This window comes from Scyliorhinus torazame, chromosome 5 (genome assembly GCF_047496885.1).
Source record: "Scyliorhinus torazame isolate Kashiwa2021f chromosome 5, sScyTor2.1, whole genome shotgun sequence".
NCBI lineage: Eukaryota > Metazoa > Chordata > Chondrichthyes > Carcharhiniformes > Scyliorhinidae > Scyliorhinus > Scyliorhinus torazame.
This window is the reverse complement of record NC_092711.1, coordinates 261,964,576-261,984,493: the sequence shown is the minus strand read 5'-3', so window position 1 is coordinate 261,984,493 and position 19,918 is coordinate 261,964,576. Positions and strand designations below refer to the sequence as shown.

The 19,918-nt window shown below is 50.5% G+C and overlaps 1 protein-coding gene across 3 annotated transcripts in view; it reads right to left on the bottom strand.

The window, feature by feature from the left end:
* fhdc2 (FH2 domain containing 2) overlaps positions 1 to 19,918 on the bottom strand; it is a 118,134-nt gene that overhangs the window by 52,754 nt on the left and 45,462 nt on the right. For all 3 annotated transcript variants that reach the window (XM_072505459.1, XM_072505457.1, XM_072505460.1), the window contains 2 exons: positions 19,059 to 19,144; positions 1,949 to 2,049 (listed from right to left, as the gene is read on the bottom strand). In XM_072505459.1, the coding sequence (XP_072361560.1) occupies positions 1,949 to 2,049; positions 19,059 to 19,144 (187 nt within the window). The remainder of the gene's footprint in view (positions 1 to 1,948; positions 2,050 to 19,058; positions 19,145 to 19,918) is intronic.

The following is a 19,918-nucleotide window of genomic DNA, read 5'->3' as shown; positions in this document are numbered from 1 at the left end:
GGCTGCCGTGTGGCGCAGGCTTGCGGTGAGCTCGATTCGGCAGCTGGTGGGGCCCACGATGCCCACGGGGGTGCTGCGCGGTCGGAGGTGTCGGCCTCCAGATTACGGGAGGCCACTTCTAGTGAATTGGCAAGCTGCCTAGTCTCTGCAAGATCGAGCGTACCCCCTTCTAATAGTCACTGGGGAACGTACGTAGACTTCATGCCCGTGACATAAGCGTCTCTGATTAATAGTTAGCTGTGTTGGACTGCCGAAACTGCCTGGCAGTCACAGTTCCTACCGAGAATCTGTAGTGCCCGCAAGAAATCATCCAGAGTCTCCCACGGGAGTTGCCGTCTCGTGGCCAGGAGGTGCCTGGCGTACACTTGATTCACCGACTCAATGTAATGTCCCTTTAGTAGCGTCATCGCTTCGGTGTAGGTGGGCGCATCTCGGATGAGGGGAAAAATTTCAGGGCTCACCCGTGAGTAGAGGACTTGGAGCTTCTGTGGGTCCGAGAGTTCTTCAGTGGCTGTGCTGAGGTAGCCTTCGAAGCAGGCTAGCCAGTGGTCGAAGGTGGACGTGGCGTTGGCTGCGTGAGGGCTCAGCTCCAGGCGATCAGGCTTGATTAAGATGTTCATCTTTTAAAATCTTGTGCAATAAATTAATGTACCGTCAATTACCACGAGACGAGAATGGTGAAACAATCGAGGCTTTATTGCAGCTGGAATCAGAATGGGAGCAGCGCAGGAGAGCGTCCACTTTTATACGCCGCCTGCTGGGAGGAGCCAGCAGGCTGGGATTTACCGTTGTACCTGTAATACAGTATCAGTACCGTAATACATGCAATGTGTTACTAGTGGTGTTTACCACAGGTCCGTTAGTGGTGCCATGTTGCATGTTTTGACCCTCAACTGCTTCCTGAGGTAACGAATTCTACAGGCTTACCACTCTGGGTGAAGAAATTTCTTCTTATCTCTGTCCTAAATAGTCTATGCTGTACCTTCAGACTGTGACCCACCATCGGGAACAACCTGCCTACATTTACCCTGTCCAGTCCTGTTAGAATTTTATAGGTTTCTATGAGATCCCCCTCATTATCTGAACATAATCCTAACTGATACAATCTATCCTCGTATGTCATTCCAGGAATCAGTCTGATAAACCTTTGCTGCACTTCCTTTAGAGCAAGAACATTCTTCCTGAGATAAGGAGATCAAAACTGCACACAGTATTCCAGGTGTGGCCTCAACAAGGTCCTGTATAATTTCAGCAAGATATTTCTGCTCCCGTACACAAATCCTCTCGCAATGAAAGCCAACATACCATTTATCTTCTTTACCACCTGCTGTACCTGCACTTCAGTGATCGGTGTACGAGGACACCCAGGTCTCGTTTCACATTCCTCTCTCCAAATATATGGCCAGTCTGCCTTCTTGTTTTTGCTACCAAAGTGGATATCTTCACATCTGTCCATATTATACTGAATCTGTCATTCATTTACCCACACACTCAGCTTCTCCAAATCACACTGAAGGATCAGTGCATCCTCCTCACAGCTCACCCTCCCACCCAACTTGGTGTCATCTGCAAATTTGGAGATTTTACATTTTGTTCCTTCATCTAAATCATGCATATATATTGTGAATAGCTGGGGTCCTAGCACCGATCCCTGTGGTACCCCACTAGTTACTGCCTGCCAATTTGAAAAAGTCCCGTTAATTCCTACTCTTTGTTTCCTGTCTGCCAACCAGTTTTCTATCCATCTCACCTGCAGGATTGCTTGGTTCAATTTTGAACTACAATTCTGCGCATGCAAGGTGACACAATCATAAAGAGTTAGTGAATGGTTTAAATAGCTTTGGATTTCGGAAACAATGTTACTAATTAAGTACGAAGATCTGAATGTAGCTGCATGTGCACTCACATTCACAGAATTGAATACCCTGATTCGGTTTCAGGATCTTACCATTTGCAGCCTTTATCAATGTACAAATAGATGTTAGAAGCGACGTGATTTGTGGCTCAAATTCATCTTTAAGAATCATGGCTTCCAAATGCAAGCGGTAACTGAAAAATAAACCATATTTATTCCCAAGAATCAGAATAATAAAAGATTTCCTCCGGACATCAGGATGAGCAACATATTCATAATGTTTCCTTCCAAACATGCACGGAATTAAACAATTGGGTAATGCAACAGAAAATTGTTGATCTTTGTTGTTAAATCTGTGATTATTGCCATGATCTACTGCAACGTGGCCGGTAGATGCTGGGAGAGGCCACCCATGCGCTTCCTGATAGACAGTACACCTCGCAAAATTTACCCAGGTCTCACGAGGCATCGCAATCAGGATCCCACCTACAATGGGCGGAACCAAGGCTTGTACACCTCAGTAGGTTTAAAACTTGCTTAGGCGTGCTGACTGGGGATCTATCGAACTCCCGGAATACAATAGCCAGATGCTGTTCTGTATTGGTCCACACAAATGGGGGAACTGCACCCGGGAGGGTGGGGGGGGGGGGGGGGATGATCTCCAGGCCCATCGGAGGCCCGTGAGTAGTCAGGAACAGGGCAGGGTAGACCCCTGACCCTCCCCCTGGAATGTGGGCACCTTGGCACTCCCACCCTGGTACTGTCAAGATGCCCAGCTGGCACTGCAAAGCCTGAAGGAGCACTGCCAAGGTGCTAGGTGCAGTGCACGGGTGCCCAGGTGCCCTGCTAAGGGTCAGGACCTGAAGGGGGGCCATGCCCATGAAAAGAGGGCGGATTGGGAATATGAAGGGGGGGGGGTGCAGGGCATATATGAAAGGGCCTCCAGAAGGTTGGGGGGTGTGAAGGGTCGGTGTCCTGGAAAGGGGGGCGGGTGCCTGAAATGAGAGGCCCTCAGTGACTCCTTAGCGGGGTGTCATCATTTGGAAGGGTATAGGGTAATGCCCATGTGTGAGTGTGTGTGTGGGTATCCTTTCACAATGGTTGCCCAATTTCTGAGGAGCCGGTCTGGCCAGTGAGTTCAGCTCCCCAGTGGTGTGGTGAAAATAATTCTAAGTGTGGGCTAGCCCGGAGAGAAACTCCCCCAAAAAGTGACTAAATGTGTTAGATAGTGGTGGGAACTCGCACACATAGCCAGGGTGAAACTCTAAACAAAGCCTGCCACAAATTACACTTAAAAACTTTTCCGTTCGATCGCGCCATTGAACCAGTGCTAGAGTAGGGACATCTGATCCACTAAACTTGGCATTAAACAAGGAACTGTAATATGGATCCACTACAGTGTTGATTTCCTATTGTATTGTAGTAACAATATACACACAAGCTGGGGATCCATATTTCTGGTGATCAAATTATTACAACAAACTTAGCACTGAAAGGTTTGTGCTGGAACTGTCAAATATGATTAAATTAAATGGCATTATCGTGTTACTGACATAAGGTCATACTCAGAACCTCAACTTTATGCTGCAAAGTTCAGTGTCAGATTCTTTTCATCACACTAATATGGAGCTTATTGCCTTCTACTAGCATTCTTCATGATACACAGTGCAAATATTAGTCCTAACTTTGAAAAAGATCAGCATGATTTACAGGCATTGATTTTGGGAAGCAGCCATGTGTTTTCAGTGTGGACTGTGCTTTGGTGCTAAAAGGATGAATCAGTCAGGGGTGAGGCACACCAGTCTAAACAAATCAATCATCCTAATCCAAGCTTTGTTTTTATTTTGTGACTTAAATACTAATAATTCAACCCTCGTTGCAAGCTTTATTTCATTGTGTTGACTCTCATCTTTCCAACCTTTCTACTTTCTTTGTACTCTGTTACAATAAATAAATCTGGACAGTATTTTGACCTATACATTGTGACCCAGTAGTACTTTCTGCTTTCTGGGGTAACAGGAAAACATAGGAAGCACCCAAATTACTCATGAGAAAGTGACTAATTGGGGACTTCCGGGTGCGACGATGACCAGCTGAGTCGCACGTTTCGGCAGCTACCTGTGAAACGGACTTTTGGGCTCTTGATAGGAGCCCCAACGGCAATTTTGACGGCTAAAAACACTGTGCGGTAAACCAGAAGGGAATCCCCCCTGGATACGGATGGAAAAAGGAGGAGAAAGTGGCCAGATTGCAGTGGATCCTTTAGAACAGCGGCAAGGAAGGCAAGCAAAAACCAAGATGGCGTCGGAAGGTGTCAGTTTAACATGGGGCCCTCAACAACAAGAGTTCTTGAAATGCTGTGTGGAAGAGATCAAAAAGGAAATGAAGAAAGAGCTGTTGGCCCCGATACTACAGGCGATCGAAGGGCTAAAGGAGGAACAAAAGACCCAGGAGCGGGAGCTTCGGGTCGTGAAGGCAAAGGCAGCCGAGAATGAAGACGACATACAGGGCCTGGTGGTGAAGACGGAGACGCAGGAGGCACATCAGAAACGATGTGTGGAAAGGTTGGAGGCACTGGAAAACAACGCAAGGAGGAACAACCTGAGGATTCTTGGTCTTCCTGAAGGTGTGGAGGGAGCGGACGTCGGGGCATATGTGAGCACGATGCTGCACTCGTTAATGGGAGCGGAGGCCCCGGCGGGTCCGTTGGAGGTGGAGGGAGCATACCGAGTGATGGCGCGAGGACCGAGAGCAGGAGAAATTCCCAGAGCCATAGTGGTGAGATTCCTCCGTTTTAAGGATAGAGAAATGGTCCTTAGATGGGCGAAGAAAACTCGGAGCAGTAAATGGGAGAACGCGGTGATCCGCGTTTATCAAGACTGGAGTGCGGAGGTGGCGAGAAGGAGGGCGAGCTTTAATCGGGCCAAGGCGGTGCTTCATAAAAAGAAGCTAAAATTTGGAATGCTGCAACCGGCAAGACTGTGGGTCACATATCGAGGGAGGCACCACTACTTTGAGACGGCGGATGAAGCGTGGACTTTTATTGTGGAAGAAAAACTGGAATGAGCGGGTTATTAAAAAGAACGTTCGAACAAAGTGGTGGGGCGAATGTGGGGGGCAAAGAGGGGTTTTATGTACTAATCCTGCGATGTGGTAACTTTTCTCTCTCCCACAGGTGGTGATGGGGGGAGGAGGGGAGGTGGAGGAGATGGGGCGTTGGCCATTGGGGGCGGGGCCAAGGGAGAAGCTTGGTTCCCGCGCTATGATAATCATGGCGGGAATAGAGAAGCAGGAAGGAGGGGGCGTCGCACGGTGCGAGCCGAGGTCACGGGGGGAAGCCGAGGTCAGCCAGAGTTTGCTGACTTCTGGGAGCAACATGAGGGGAGTACTCACGCTAGCGGGGGATCTAGCGGGGGGGGGGGGGGTGGGAGGGGGGAATTACTGGGTTGCTGCTGCTGGGGAGATGGGGGAGCTGGTATGGGAGAGGATGGGCGGGGGGGCACCGCCTGGGGGAGATACAGCTGCGTGGGAACCGGGTGAGGAGCTGGAAAAAGGTGATGGCTAATCGACAAGGGGGGGGGGTAGGAAGCCCCCCAACTCGGCTGATCACGTGGAACGTGAGAGGGCTGAACGGGCCGATAAAGAGGGCACGGGTACTCGCACACCTTAAGAAACTTAAGGCAGATGTGGTTATGTTACAGGAAACGCACCTGAAACTGATAGACCAGGTTAGGCTACGCAAAGGATGGGTGGGGCAGGGGTTCCATTCGGGGCTAGATGCGAAAAACAGGGGGGTGGCTATATTAGTGGGGAAGCGGGTAATGTTCGAGGCAAAGACTATAGTGGCGGATAACGGGGGCAGATACGTGATGGTGAGTGGCAAACTACAGGGGGAGACGGTGGTTTTGGTAAACGTATATGCCCCGAACTGGGATGATGCCAATTTTATGAGGCGGATGCTAGGACGCATTCCGGACCTAGAGATGGGAAAGCTGATAATGGGGGGAGATTTTAATACGGTGTTGGAACCAGGGCTGGATAGGTCGAAGTCCAGGACTGGAAGGAGGCCGGCAGCAGCCAAGGTACTTAAAGATTTTATGGAGCAGATGGGAGGTGTAGACCCGTGGAGATTTAGCAGACCTAGGAGTAAGGAGTTCTCGTTTTTCTCCTATGTCCATAAAGTCTACTCGCGAATAGACTTTTTTGTGCTGGGTAGGGCATTGATCCCGAAGGTGAGGGGAACGGAGTATACGGCTATAGCCATTTCGGATCACGCTCCACACTGGGTGGACTTGGAGATAGGGGAGGAAACAGGAGGGCGCCCACCCTGGAGAATGGACATGGGACTAATGGCAGATGAGGGGGTGTGTCTAAGGGTGAGGGGGTGCATTGAAAAGTACTTGGAACTCAATGATAATGGGGAGGTCCAGGTGGGAGTGGTCTGGGAGGCGTTGAAGGCGGTGGTTAGAGGGGAGCTGATATCAATAAGGGCACATAAAGGGAAGCAGGAGAGTAAGGAACGGGAGCGGTTGCTGCAAGAACTTTTGAGGGTGGACAGACAATATGCGGAAGCACCGGAGGAGGGACTGTACAGGGAAAGGCAAAGGCTACATGTAGAATTTGACTTGCTGACTACAGGCACTGCAGAGGCACAATGGAGGAAGGCACAGGGTGTACAGTACGAATATGGGGAGAAGGCGAGCAGGTTGCTGGCCCACCAATTGAGGAAAACGGGAGCAGCGAGGGAAATAGGGGGAGTGAGGGATGAGGAAGGAGAGATGGAGCGGGGAGCGGAGAGAGTGAATGGAGTGTTCAAGACATTTTATAAAAAATTATATGAAGCTCAACCCCCGGATGGGAGGGAGAGAATGATGGGCTTCTTGGATCGGCTGGAATTTCCCAAGGTGGAAGAGCAGGAAAGGGTGGGACTGAGAGCACAGATCGAGGTAGAAGAAGTGGTGAAAGGAATTAGGAGCATGCAGGCGGGAAAGGCCCCGGGACCGGATGGATTCCCAGTCGAATTCTATAGAAAATATGTGGACTTGCTCGCCCCGGTACTGACGAGGACCTTTAATGAGGCAAAGGAAAGGGGACAACTGCCCCCGACTATGTCTGAAGCAACGATATCGCTTCTCTTAAAGAAAGAAAAGGACCCGCTACAATGCGGGTCCTATAGACCTATTTCCCTCCTAAATGTAGATGCCAAGGTCCTGGCCAAGGTAATGGCAATGAGAATAGAGGAATGTGTCCCGGGGGTGGTCCACGAGGACCAAACTGGGTTTGTGAAGGGGAGACAGCTGCACACAAATATACGGAGGTTGTTAGGGGTAATGATGATGGCCCCACCAGAGGGAGAAACGGAGATAGTAGTGGCGATGGATGCCGAGAAAGCATTTGATAGAGTGGAGTGGGATTATTTGTGGGAGGTGTTGAGGAGATTTGGTTTTGGAGAGGGGTATGTTAGATGGGTGCAGCTGTTGTATAGGGCCCCAGTGGCGAGCGTGGTCACGAATGGACGGGGATCTGCATATTTTCGGCTCCATAGAGGGACAAGGCAGGGATGCCCTCTGTCCCCATTATTGTTTGCACTGGCGATTGAGCCCCTGGCGATAGCGTTGAGGGGTTCCAAGAAGTGGAGGGGAGTACTTAGGGGAGGAGAAGAATATCGGGTATCTCTGTATGCGGACGATTTGCTACTATACGTGGCGGACCCGGCGGAGGGGATGCCAGAAATAATGTGGATACTTGGGGAGTTTGGGGATTTTTCAGGGTATAAATTGAACATGGGGAAAAGTGAGTTGTTTGTGGTGCATCCAGGGGAGCAGAGTAGAGAAATAGAGGACCTACCGTTGAGGAAGGTAACAAGGGACTTTCGTTACCTGGGGATCCAGATAGCTAAGAATTGGGGCACATTGCATAGGTTAAATTTAACGCGGTTGGTGGAACAGATGGAGGAGGATTTCAAGAGATGGGATATGGTATCCCTGTCACTGGCAGGGAGGGTGCAGGCGGTTAAGATGGTGGTCCTCCCGAGATTCCTCTTTGTGTTTCAGTGCCTCCCGGTGGTGATCACGAAGGCCTTTTTTAAAAGGATTGAAAAGAGCATCATGGGTTTTGTGTGGGCCGGGAAGACCCCGAGAGTGAGGAAGGGATTCTTACAGCGTAGCAGGGATAGGGGGGGGCTGGCACTACCGAGCCTAAGTGAGTATTATTGGGCCGCTAATATTTCAATGGTGAGTAAGTGGATGGGAGAGGAGGAGGGAGCGGCGTGGAAGAGATTAGAGAGGGCGTCCTGTAGGGGGACTAGCCTACAGGCTATGGTGACAGCCCCATTGCCGTTCTCACCGAGGAACTACACCACAAGCCCGGTGGTGGTGGCTACACTGAAGATTTGGGGACAGTGGAGACGGCATAGGGGAAAGACTGGAGTCTTGGGGGGGTCCCCGATAAGAAACAACCATAGGTTTGCCCCGGGAGGAATGGATGGGGGATATGGAATGTGGCAAAGAGCAGGAATAACGCAACTGAAAGATCTGTTTGTGGATGGGAAGTTCGCGAGTCTGGGAGCGCTGACCGAGAAATATGGGTTGCCCCAAGGGAATGCATTCAGGTATATGCAACTGAGGGCTTTTGCGAGGCAACAGGTGAGGGAATTCCCGCAGCTCCCGACACAAGAGGTGAAGGACAGAGTGATCTCAAAGACATGGGTGGGGGATGGTAAGGTGTCAGATATATATAGGGAAATGAGGGACGAAGGGGAGACTATGGTAGATGAACTAAAAGGGAAATGGGAAGAAGAGCTGGGGGAGGAGATCGAGGCGGGGCTGTGGGCAGATGCCCTAAGCAGGGTAAACTCGTCGTCCTCGTGTGCCAGGCTAAGCCTGATTCAGTTTAAGGTATTACACAGGGCACATATGACTGGAGCACGGCTCAGTAAATTTTTTGGGGTGGAGGATAGGTGTGCGAGGTGCTCGAGAAGCCCAGCGAATCATACCCATATGTTTTGGTCATGCCCGGCACTACAGGGGTTTTGGATGGGGGTGACAAAGGTGCTTTCAAAAGTAGTAGGAGTCCGGGTCGAACCAAGCTGGGGGTTGGCTATATTTGGGGTTGAACAAGAGCCGGGAGTGCAGGAGGCGAGAGAGGCCGATGTTTTGGCCTTTGCGTCCCTAGTGGCCCGGCGCAGGATATTGCTAATGTGGAAAGAAGCCAAGCCCCCGGGGGTGGAGACCTGGATAAATGACATGGCGGGGTTTATAAAGCTAGAGCGGATTAAGTTCGTCCTAAGGGGGTCGGCTCAAGGGTTCACCAGGCGGTGGCAACCATTCGTTGAATACCTCGCAGAAAGATAGACGGAATGGGAAAAAGAAGGCAGCAGCAGCAGCCCAGGATCGGGGGGGGGGGGGGGGGGTGGGGGGGAAGAGGAGGAACCAGAAGGACTCTCAGGGTTGTTAATATATACTGTATAGTATGTATAGGTCGTTGCTACAGATAATTATATATTGGACTGTTAAATTATATTTTTGGAGAGTGTTACTTGTGACAAGGCAGTTGCCAATTAGGGCTAGTTTTCATTTTTGTTATTTATTATTTATTCATTTTTTGTTTATAAAATAGGTCATTGTTATTTGTGTTGTTATAATATTGTGTAAAGGATGCCCAATGTACTGTGTTGGTTGACCAAAAATTTTCAATAAAATATTTAATAAAAAAAAGAGAAAGTGACTAATTGTAATTCAGATTTGTCATTAGACTTAGGTTATGCTAACCCATTTACAGCAGAGTTTATAAAGAACAGTCTGCTCATGGAAACTGTTTCCAAACCATAAGTTTGCTAAAATATGTGGGGCGGAATCCTCTCGCGTCGAGGGACCCGAAAGGGACTGGAAGGGCTTCCCTCGGAGGTGGAGCAGCCAGCCATGACCAATCCTATGGCGGCTAGCCCATTAGACAGGCAGAGGCAAGGGCCCCAGCCAATCATGCAATGGGGACGAGCATGAAGTCACTGGCTCTATTGTTACCTCACAGGGCTGAAGGTCCAGCCGCTATATTTAAGCGGCACCTGGGTAAACATCCACTCCTTGCCATCAGTCTGGCTGTATATGAGGGGTTTGAAATCTCTGGATTTTCTGTGCTCCCTCTCCCTGCCTTCAGATCGGTTATGCACCTAGCCCTGTAGAACTGGAAGCCATCACCCTACATCCTCCCTCTGTCATCTTTGACCTTCCTTCACCTCCCCTGCCTTGCCTTCAGTGACCCTCAACCCACCCACATTGCCCTTGACTAACTATCATTCACCCTAGAGCTTCCCGCGTCACCAACGGTAAGCCCTCAGTGCACTGGAACTGCCCCATTACCCTTGACCTGCTATCCATCATCCTCAACCCTCCTGTCAGCCCTGACCTGTGCTCGGTTTCCCTTCACTCTCAGGACCTCACCATTGACCTTTCCTGTATAGCCCTTGATCTTCCCACAATCTTGCTTGACCTGCCATCTGGATATTGACCTGTGTTGTCCAGCTTTCTCTTCGTCTTACACAAACCTTTGTGGGGCTGCCATCTCCCATCCTCCCTTGCTCAGCTAACCCCCATTTCCCTTTCCCAGCCACCACCTGATCTCAATTATGCATCAATGCCTCCTCTCCCCTGGTTCAACAAAGTTCCCCATACATTAAAAACAACTCCGACACTGTCCAAATCTCCCAGGAAGATAAGCTCACCTGCTGCATGCCACCTTTAACCAGTCGTGAATCTCATTTGCTGCACAATTTAACTTGTCAAAGTTGTGTTTTAATGAGCATTCATAACTTGTCAATGTATTAAAAAGCTCGACCCCCTCCCCTCAATCTGCCAGCAATCTTGTAATCAACTTTCATTCCACCATCGAAAAGTTGACATTTAACTCCTGCTCACTTTATTAACCGCTCCCAGGAGTTTCACAAGATCCTGCCTTTGTAAAATGGCTGAACTAATACCAAAGACTAAAGGGCAAAGAATCAAAGGACAGGGTTGCAGATTAGATGTTGGGTAGGGGGTTGTAATATCAGAGGCGGTCTGTGCTGTGGTGTAAATTAGGAGTTGAGATTAACCTTGTCCTTCATTATTATCCTAGAGTGTAGGTTTTGGCTACAAAGAACAGGTTACATGGGCGCGATCTAATAGCTGCGGCGGACGAGAATTTGAGTGAACTGGTTAGATCATGGGAGAGTCTGAAATTGGGAACCCCGCTTGTAGTGATCTCTGTATATGTAAATACATGATTAGTTAATGTGCAGTCAGTACAGTCAGATGATCACTAGAGGACAACACTAACGGAGTATATAAGCAAGCTCAAGCAATTTTCCCGCTTTTCTCTTCATATGTGTTGTAGTTGGAAGATAGAAGTGTGACCAGCTCAGAGTGTAGAGTATTATATTCATTGTTAATTTAATTAAATCTTAGCTAATTGAACTACTAGTCAAAGTATTAAAGTAAAGAACTCACAAGCATATTTTGTTGTTCAATAAATAATTTGTCATCATCTGGAAGACTTTGAATGTTTATCATCAAGTTAAGTATACCTCGGCAAGCCAAATGAGTAGCATATGTATTACATCCCTGGAATATAACACCACAAGGCGCCAATAAGTTTCCAATCGAACCGGTCCGTTCCTGTTGGTGAAATCCGGATCCCGCGCGAAACCAATAATCACCAATTGAGGCCAATCTCCATCTCATTAACAGGAAGGACCTCCTGTCTAACGGCCTCCTGTGATCTAAACGGCTCCCCTTTAGCCCACCTATTGTAAAAGGTGAAGCTAGCCAAATGGCTGCTCTGGGGATCGGAGGAGTGAATAGCCACCTTCAAAACTGGGCAATCAGTCCGGGGGCACTGGGGCTGCTGCCTCAGTGCTGGGGGGGGGGGGTGCGGGGAGTCAGGGGGGGGGGCAGTCACTTTCAGTGGGGGGGTCACCCCTCGGCTGGTGAGGGAGAGGGGTCAGCGCCCGTGGGTCCGGACATGCCACCCCCTGGATCATGTACACCCATACCAAGGGCAACTTTAGTTTCTACCTGTCCGTCCCACTGAACACTCCCAGGACAGAACTCTGTCCGTGGTAATGTGGTGAAAGTGACCTTAAACCCCATGGACCATGCTTTGGCTGGACAGCTGAAGGCTATCACTAATAGCGATTGGCAATGTTAGCAATGTGAGCTATTCACAGCCCTCAAGTGGATTCCCGTGGGTAGATATGCCATGCCACATGTGGGTGTGACAGCCTAGCATCCCAATCAGACTGTGAGGCCTGGAGGCTGGGGGACCACAAGAGGAGCAGCCAACAATTGAACACCCAAGAGCTGGGCCGCAGCGCTGGGGATACCCACACAGCCACAGGGTTGCACCTGAGCCCGGTCCCAGTGCTGTTTTCGGTAGGGGTGTGGTATTTGGTGCCCAGTAGCTCCTGCTGTGGCCTGAGGTGCGCATGCAGGGTGGGGTCCCCGAGCACAAGCAGCCCACTGGATGGCACCTTAAAAGATGGCACAAATGTAAAGGTGGGGAGGCTTGCGGGATCAGCGGGCACCGGGGTGGAATTGGTCTCCCTCTCCAATTCCTTGCAGATATCACAGTATGGATGATATTGTGGATCCTGCAGCAGCTTCCCTGATGGAAGTGGCAGTCCAGGCGACCAGACACCGGAGAAGGCAGTGGCAGCAGCGTTGACAGCAGCTCAAGGTGAAAGTCCATATTCAGGGGCCCACCCTACACCCTGATCACCCCAGCCCACCAGGCCAGGAAAAGACCCAGAAGGGGAGGCCTGCGAGGGCCCAAGGTACACAGGCGTCACTGGTTATTCAAAGAGATGTCGGACAGCACGTACCACAGGAGGATCTGCCTCAACAAGGGGACAGTGCAGCACCTGTGCCATGTCCTCGTGAACTTGGCACCACGTGGAGGAGGAGTATACCTGTTCCTGGTGGGCATCAAGGTCACCGCAGTCCTCAAGTTTTACGCCTCTGGTTCATTTCAGGGATTGAGCGAGGACTTACGTGGCATATACCAACCAACAGCCCACAAGTGCATCTGTGAAGTAACAGATGCCCTGTTTGACCGGGCAGAAGACGATATAAACTTTGACTTGGATCAATCCCATCAAGATGCCCAGGGAACAGGATACTCTGCCATTGCCAAGGTGCTCCAGGTCCAGGAGCTAATTGATGGCACACATGTCGCCTTGTGCGCACTGGGCAGTCCGGGAGCACCCTTTATTAAGAAGGGGTTCCACTTCCTGTACGTCCAACTTTTGTGCACCAGCACCTGAAGATCACACACGTGTGTGCACGCTTCCTAGGGAGTGTGCACGACAGCTACATCCTGGGCAGTCGGAGATCCCCGGCGTGTTGAGGGACACCCCAGGATGACTGGTTGGCTCTTGGGGGATAGGGGGTACCCGCTTAGGACTTGGCTCATGACGTCAGTATGGAGGCCGGTGCCTGATGCGGGCACCATATATAAAAAGGCCTATGTATCCACCCAAGCTGTCATTAAGCAGTGCATTGGACGGATTAAAATGCGGTTTTGATGTCTCAATCGCTCTGGTGGTGCACTGCCAAGGATCGCCCGCTTTGTGTAGTTTACTGTGCTTTTTACAAGCTGGCACAGCAGTAGGGCGACGTACTAGAGGGGGAGGAGGAAGAACATGCGGCCTTGTCAGAGAAGGACGGGGAGGGTCTGGAGGCTGAGCTTAGGGAGGACACGCGGGAGCAGCCGGATTATGGGGGACAGGCAGCAGTGGCGAGGGTCCGGCATGCCCAGAGGGTTAGGTATAACCTTATTCTCACCTGATTTTCATAGGACGTGGTGTCATCCATCATCTCACGCCCTCTCCTTATCTCACCCACCGTCCCCCTCACCCGTCCCTGACAGAGACCCGAACTGTCTCTAGCTACCGATGGTCCCCCCCCCCCTCCCTCTCCCACAGTGGTCATCAGTTTTCTTAGCCTTCCGTTCTCTGTCACTACGTATGGGGGTGTCCCTAGGATGCACATTGGAGGTGGAGGCAGCCTGCCTGCCAGGGTTTGCAAGTGCCAGGAGGCCGATGCAAACTCACCCGTGGGGCTCGCTGGAGGTTGTTTAGCTTCTTACAGCATTGGGTGGCAATACTCCTGGTGACCCTCTCCATTCTGACGACCACTGCCTCCCAGGTGGCACTGGCTGTCCGGAGGCTGACCCTCCAACCCCCTCAGGGGAACAGGGTATCCCGTGTGGACTCCAGCGCATCCAACAGTCAGGCCAGGTAGGCACCATCAAAACATGGGGGGCTCGTCTGCACGGTGGCATGGCTGCGTGCTGTCTGCGGTTTGTTCTGTGTTGTGTTATGTAATTTGGAATAACACAAGCTGCCACTTGATGCAGTTTTGAGTAAAAGATGCTCCAGACTTTGAAGTGAGTTCAATGTGTTTTATTGAACTATTAGCACAGTTCTCAATGAGTTCGACTCTCTGCTAATCTAAATGTAGTAACTCAGTCTAACTGAACCAGCCTTGCTCTAAGCCACATGCTGGGGTGTGATGCTGAGGATGCACCCTGTCTCACTCTGTAGATGTTGGTCTGTGGAAAGAGGTGGGGTGTGAGTGCCTCTTCCCTTTTATAGTGAGATACCACCCCTGAGTGTCCTGACTGCTCATTGGTCGTGTCCTATTCTGTGTGTTCATTAGCTGCATGTTTTGCATATCATGACATCTCCCCTTTTTCTTCATGTTTTGTTGCATTACATGAATGTATTTACATGTGAATAAGTCTGTCTAACATGACCAATGGAGGACAACAGAACTGAACAAAACAAACGTTCACAAGTCCAGTCTCTGAGGCTTACGTCAGATCCTGGTCAACCGCTGGAAAGGTGGCAGAGGGAACGAGGACGCCTTGACAGGCGGGATGGAAGCCTGACTGGTGGCCTCGTGGTGCGAGGTATCAGGAGGTGGCAATTCAACATATGGAAATGGAGGAGAAAGTGGTTGCGGGCAGGCAACTTTGCACAGTGCCCGTCGATTCCTTCGCACGATGGAGCCATTAGCCATACGTCCAACACAAGAGCGGGGCTCAGCCTGTCAAACAACGACAGCCTGGGCAGACCACCCACCATCTGGTATCTTGATCCGGACAGTGTTTGCCGGGGATAGCACGGCCAGATCAGTGGCATGGGCATCATAGCCCTGCTTTTGACGGTCTCGAAGCTGCTGCATCTTCTGCAGCACCGAGAGGTGATCCAGGTCGGGCAGGTGTATGGCTGGAAGCGTCATCCGCAGGTCCCTGTTCATCAGGAGTTGAGCCGGTGACATGCCTGTGGCAATGGAGTCGCCCTGTACGCGAGCAGCGCACGGTGTATGTCGGAAGCAGAGTCTGCGGCCTTGCAGATGACTGTTTCACAATGTGCACCCCTTTCTCGACTTTTCCATTGGACTGCGGATAGTGCGGACTGGAGGTGACATGCTGGAAATTGTATGACCTTGCAAACGCGGACCATTCTCGACTGTTAAAGCACGGGCCATTGTCGCTCATGACGGTGATGGGGATGCCATGCCTTGAGAACGTCTTCTTACAGTCTTTGATGATGGCCCGAGTGGTGAGGTCCGGGAGTTTCAGCACCTCAGGGTAATTCGAGAAATAGTCGATGATCAATACGTAGTCGCGACCATTCACATGAAAGAGGTCGATGTCAACCTTGGACCACGGAGAGGTCACTATGTCATGCTGTTGGAGCGTCTCCTTGCTCTGCGCTGGCTGGAACCGCTGACAGGTAGCACAGTTCAGGACCATGTTCGTGATGCCCTCGCTGATGCTGGGCCAGTAGACAGCTTGCCGGGCTCTGCGTCAGCACATCTCGACGCCTGGGTGACCCTCATGAATCTGGCGCAGCACCAAGCTCTGGAGACTAAGCAGAATGACAATCCTGTCCAGCTTGAGGAGGATACCATCAATCACCGTCAGATCATCCTTCACATTGTAAAATTGTGGACACTGCCCTTTCTGCCAGCCATTAGTGAGGTTGTGGATGATGCACTGCAAGAGGGGGTCCTTGGCTGTCTCATCACGGATGAGAACTACCTTCTCATCTGTCGCTGGGAGAGTGCTAGCACACAGCTGCACCTGCGATTCGATGTGCTGGATGATCTCCAGCGGCTCACTGGGCGAGGTGACGGAGCGGGACAATGCACCAGCGATGATGAGCTCCTTGCCAGGGGTGTACACCAAGTTGAAGTCATACCTCCTAAGTTTAAGCAGGATTCTCTGCAACCAAGGCGTCATGTTGATCAGGTCCTTGTGGATGATGTGGACCAGAGGCCAATGATCCGTCTCGACAGTGAACGTCAGCAGGCCGTCGACATAATCATGAAATTTGAGGATGCCGGTGAGAAGACCCAAGCACTCCTTCTCAATCTGTGCATATCTGGTTTCAGTGGGCGTCATCGCCCTTGATGCGTAGGCTACTGGTGCCCAGGATGATGTGTCATCTCGCTGAAGCAACACCGCACCAATGCCATCCTGACTCGCATCTGTGGATATCTTTGTCTCCCGATCCGTGTCGAAGAATGCCAGGACTGGTGCAGTGGTGCGCTTGGCTTTCAGCTCCAGCCACTCTGTCTGGTGTGCCGCCTTCCACTCAAAGGCAGTACACTTTTTCACTAGGTTGCGTAGGGCCGTGGTGTGTGTGGCCATGTTTGGAATGAACTTGCCCAGAAAATTGACCATACCCAAGAAGCACAGCACCGCCTTTTTGTCCTCGGGGAACTTCACCGTCTCGATGGCCTTGATTTTGTCTGTGTTCGGGCGCACACCAAGCTGTGAGATCTGGTCGCCTAGGAACTTGAGCGTTGATGTGCCAAAACAACATTTGGACCTGTTTAACTTTAGGCCGTTGGCATGTACACGGCGGAATACCTTCTGGAAACAGGACACATGTTCTTCAGGGGTCGGGGACCATATGATGGTGTCGGCCACGTACACACAAACCCCTTCAATGCCTTCCATCATCTGCTCCATGATGCGATGGAATATTTCCGATGCCGAGATGATGCCAAATGGCATGCGATTGTAGCAGTATCTGCCAAAAGGCGTGTTGAAGGTGCAAAGCAGAGCTTTATGCTGGACTCTTCCAGCTGGATTTGCCCAAATCCCTGTGATGCATCCATTTTGGTGAAGAAGCGCGCGTGTGCCATCTCACTTGTGAGTTCCTCCCGCTTCGCGATGAAGTAGTGTTCCCGCATGATATTCTTATTGTGAGCTTTGGGATCCATGCAGATGCGCAGATCCCCCGAAGGCTTCTTTACGCACACCATCAAGCTGACCCAGTCAGTTGGTTCGGTGACCTTGGATATGATGCCTTTTTGCTGAAGATCCTTGAGCTGTGCCTTCAGGCGCTCTCTCAGTGGAGCAGAGACTTGTCGTGGTGCATGGACCACTGGCTTGGCATCAGGTCGTAGCAGAATCTTGTATCGATTCGGCAGCGTGCCCATCCCGTTGAACACATCTGGGTACTGGGCAAGGATGTCGTCGATGCCGGCCTTAAGATCCACATGGTACGATGTCCCGGTGTAAACCCTCTGAATGAGGTTCAGCTGCTTGCAGGCGTGCGCACCTAGTAGGGATGCCCTGCCCGGCTTCACAATTTCAAAGGGTAACTGTGCTGGTGTGTGTCAGTTGGATACATGCAGATGGCACGATCCCAGTGCCGTGATGACATTCCCGTGGTAATCCAGGAGCCTGCAGGCAGCTGGAAGGACAGTTTAAACAGCATCTGCCTCTTGCAGGGCAGTGTTTCTTTAAATGGGCGGTGCCACAGTTCGAACACGTCATGACATCACGTCCCGACGCTCCGTGCGTCGTTGCACATGCGCAGTACGGTTCTCAGACGTCTGCATCGCGCATGCGCCGGGCCCTGGGAAGAGCACGCAAAATGGCCGCTTTCGTCAATGTTGAGGCGCTGCATCTGGAGATGACCTGCACACTCTCCGCCTCGCAGGAGGCTAGTTTATCATTTTCTGCCGTTTTGTACTGGGAATAGCGATTTTTAGCGTGCTCATGCACTGTGCATGTTTCAATCGCGACTGGCAGGGCCATATGTTTGATCTTCAGTAACTGCTCTCTCAGAGGATCAGAGTGAACTCCACAAACGATTTGGTCTCTGATCATGGAGTCAGTGATATCACCGAAGTTGCAGGATTGCGCTAGCAGTCTAAGGTTAGTTAAATATGAGTTGAAGGAGTTGAATGAAGTTGGTCTTTACCTTGCAATCGCCGCTTGAATATGTAGCGCTCGAAGATTTTGTTGGTGTCCACCTCACAGTGGCTGTCAAACTTGTCCAGGATGGTCTGAAACTTTGTCTTGTCCTGGTCTTTGGCGAAGTAAAAGGAGTTGAATATTTCCAAGGCGTGATCACCCGCTGTGGTGGAAGAGCTATCTTCCGTGCATCAGACGCACCATTGAGGTCTGATGCTTCGACGTAAAGCTGAAATTTCTGCGTGAATGTCCGCCAGTTGGCACTGAGATTGCCGGAGATTCTGAGCTGGTGAGGAGCCTGAATCTTTTCCATTGTGCCGGTATACATTTGCTGGTCGTTACGGATCTTGCTGAGTTGAACTAACTAGATTGAACAGACTCCTGGTATCATGTTGTGTTATGCCTACCTGGCCTGACTGTTGGATGCGCTGGAGTCCACACGGGATACCCTGTTCCCCTGAGGAGGTCGGAGGGTCAGCCTCTGGACAGCCAGCCCCCTGAGCCTGCTCCGCCATTCGATAAGATCATGGCTGATCTTTTTGTGAACTCAGCTCTACTTACCCGCCCGCTCACCGTAACCTTTTAGTCCTTTACCGTTCAAAAATCTCTCTACCTTTGCCATTAAAACATTTAACGAGGAAGCCTGGCAGAAAATTCCACAGATTCATGACCCTTTGGGTGGAGACATTCCTCTTTAACTCAGTCCTAAATCTGCTCCCCCTTATTTTGAGGCTATGCCCCCTATTTCTGCTTTCACCCACCAGTGGAAACAACCTTCCTGCTTCTATCTTATCTATTCCCTTCATAATTTTATATGTTTCTATAAGATCCCCCTCATTCTTCAAAATTCCAATGCATATAGTCCCGTCTACTTAGCCTCTCCTTGTGCTACAAGATTCCTTAAGAACATTAAGAAAGTGAATTATTTGTTAAATTTTTATTGTCTTACCTTGGCACTCTCACCAAGAGCAACATAAAGAGATCTGCCTCAGACAGTTTTCTCTGGTCTCCTTCAAACTTCCTCAGGCGCTTTACCTGAAACAATATAATAAATTAAAATAAGCTAATGAATCTATTGTGGTATTGCTCACTTTAGTCTGGCACCTTGAATGTGGTGCCTGATGTTTACTATGGGCTGGATTTTACGTGCCCTTGGTGGGCTTGTTTCCCACGAGGTGGGCACATAAAATAGAGTGGGCACCCATTCCATCACCTTCCTGCCCAATCCTGTGGCCTTACCCAGAAAAGGTGAGGTGGGCGGGTGCCAAAATCAGTAGACTGCCGCCAGATTTAAATGAATAATCAAGGGTCATTTTGTCTTGTTATCAAGCCAACTGACCCTGATAATACATTGTTGTAGCCATCTGGGATGGCCACTTCCCGATAACAAAATGGACACTTTGCAAAGATTGCAGGGAAAATGGACAATACTGAGAAAACAAGCAGGTTCAGGGTTTGTCTGCATATTGGAGCCGCAGCTCCTAGACAAGACCAAAACTGCAAACCCATTAGCATACTAATGGGCCATCTCCGGGAACAAAAGAGTAACATTTCAGTAACCGATATTAAGGCAAACACCCCGGCGCCAGAGGAGACCAGAACAAAGAAGGCCAACGGCCACCGAGGACCCGCCCAGCCATCAGGGCACCCACCCCTTTATTGGAAGAAATCGATATGAACGATCGAGAAACGGCCCAATTTATTGGGGCCAAGTTCAAGACCCACCCAAAAGGGCCCGTACCCCCTTTTGGGTATAAGAAGGATCCCCCAAGAGAGAATCGTTCTCTTGGCTCCGGCTCTCACCGAGGA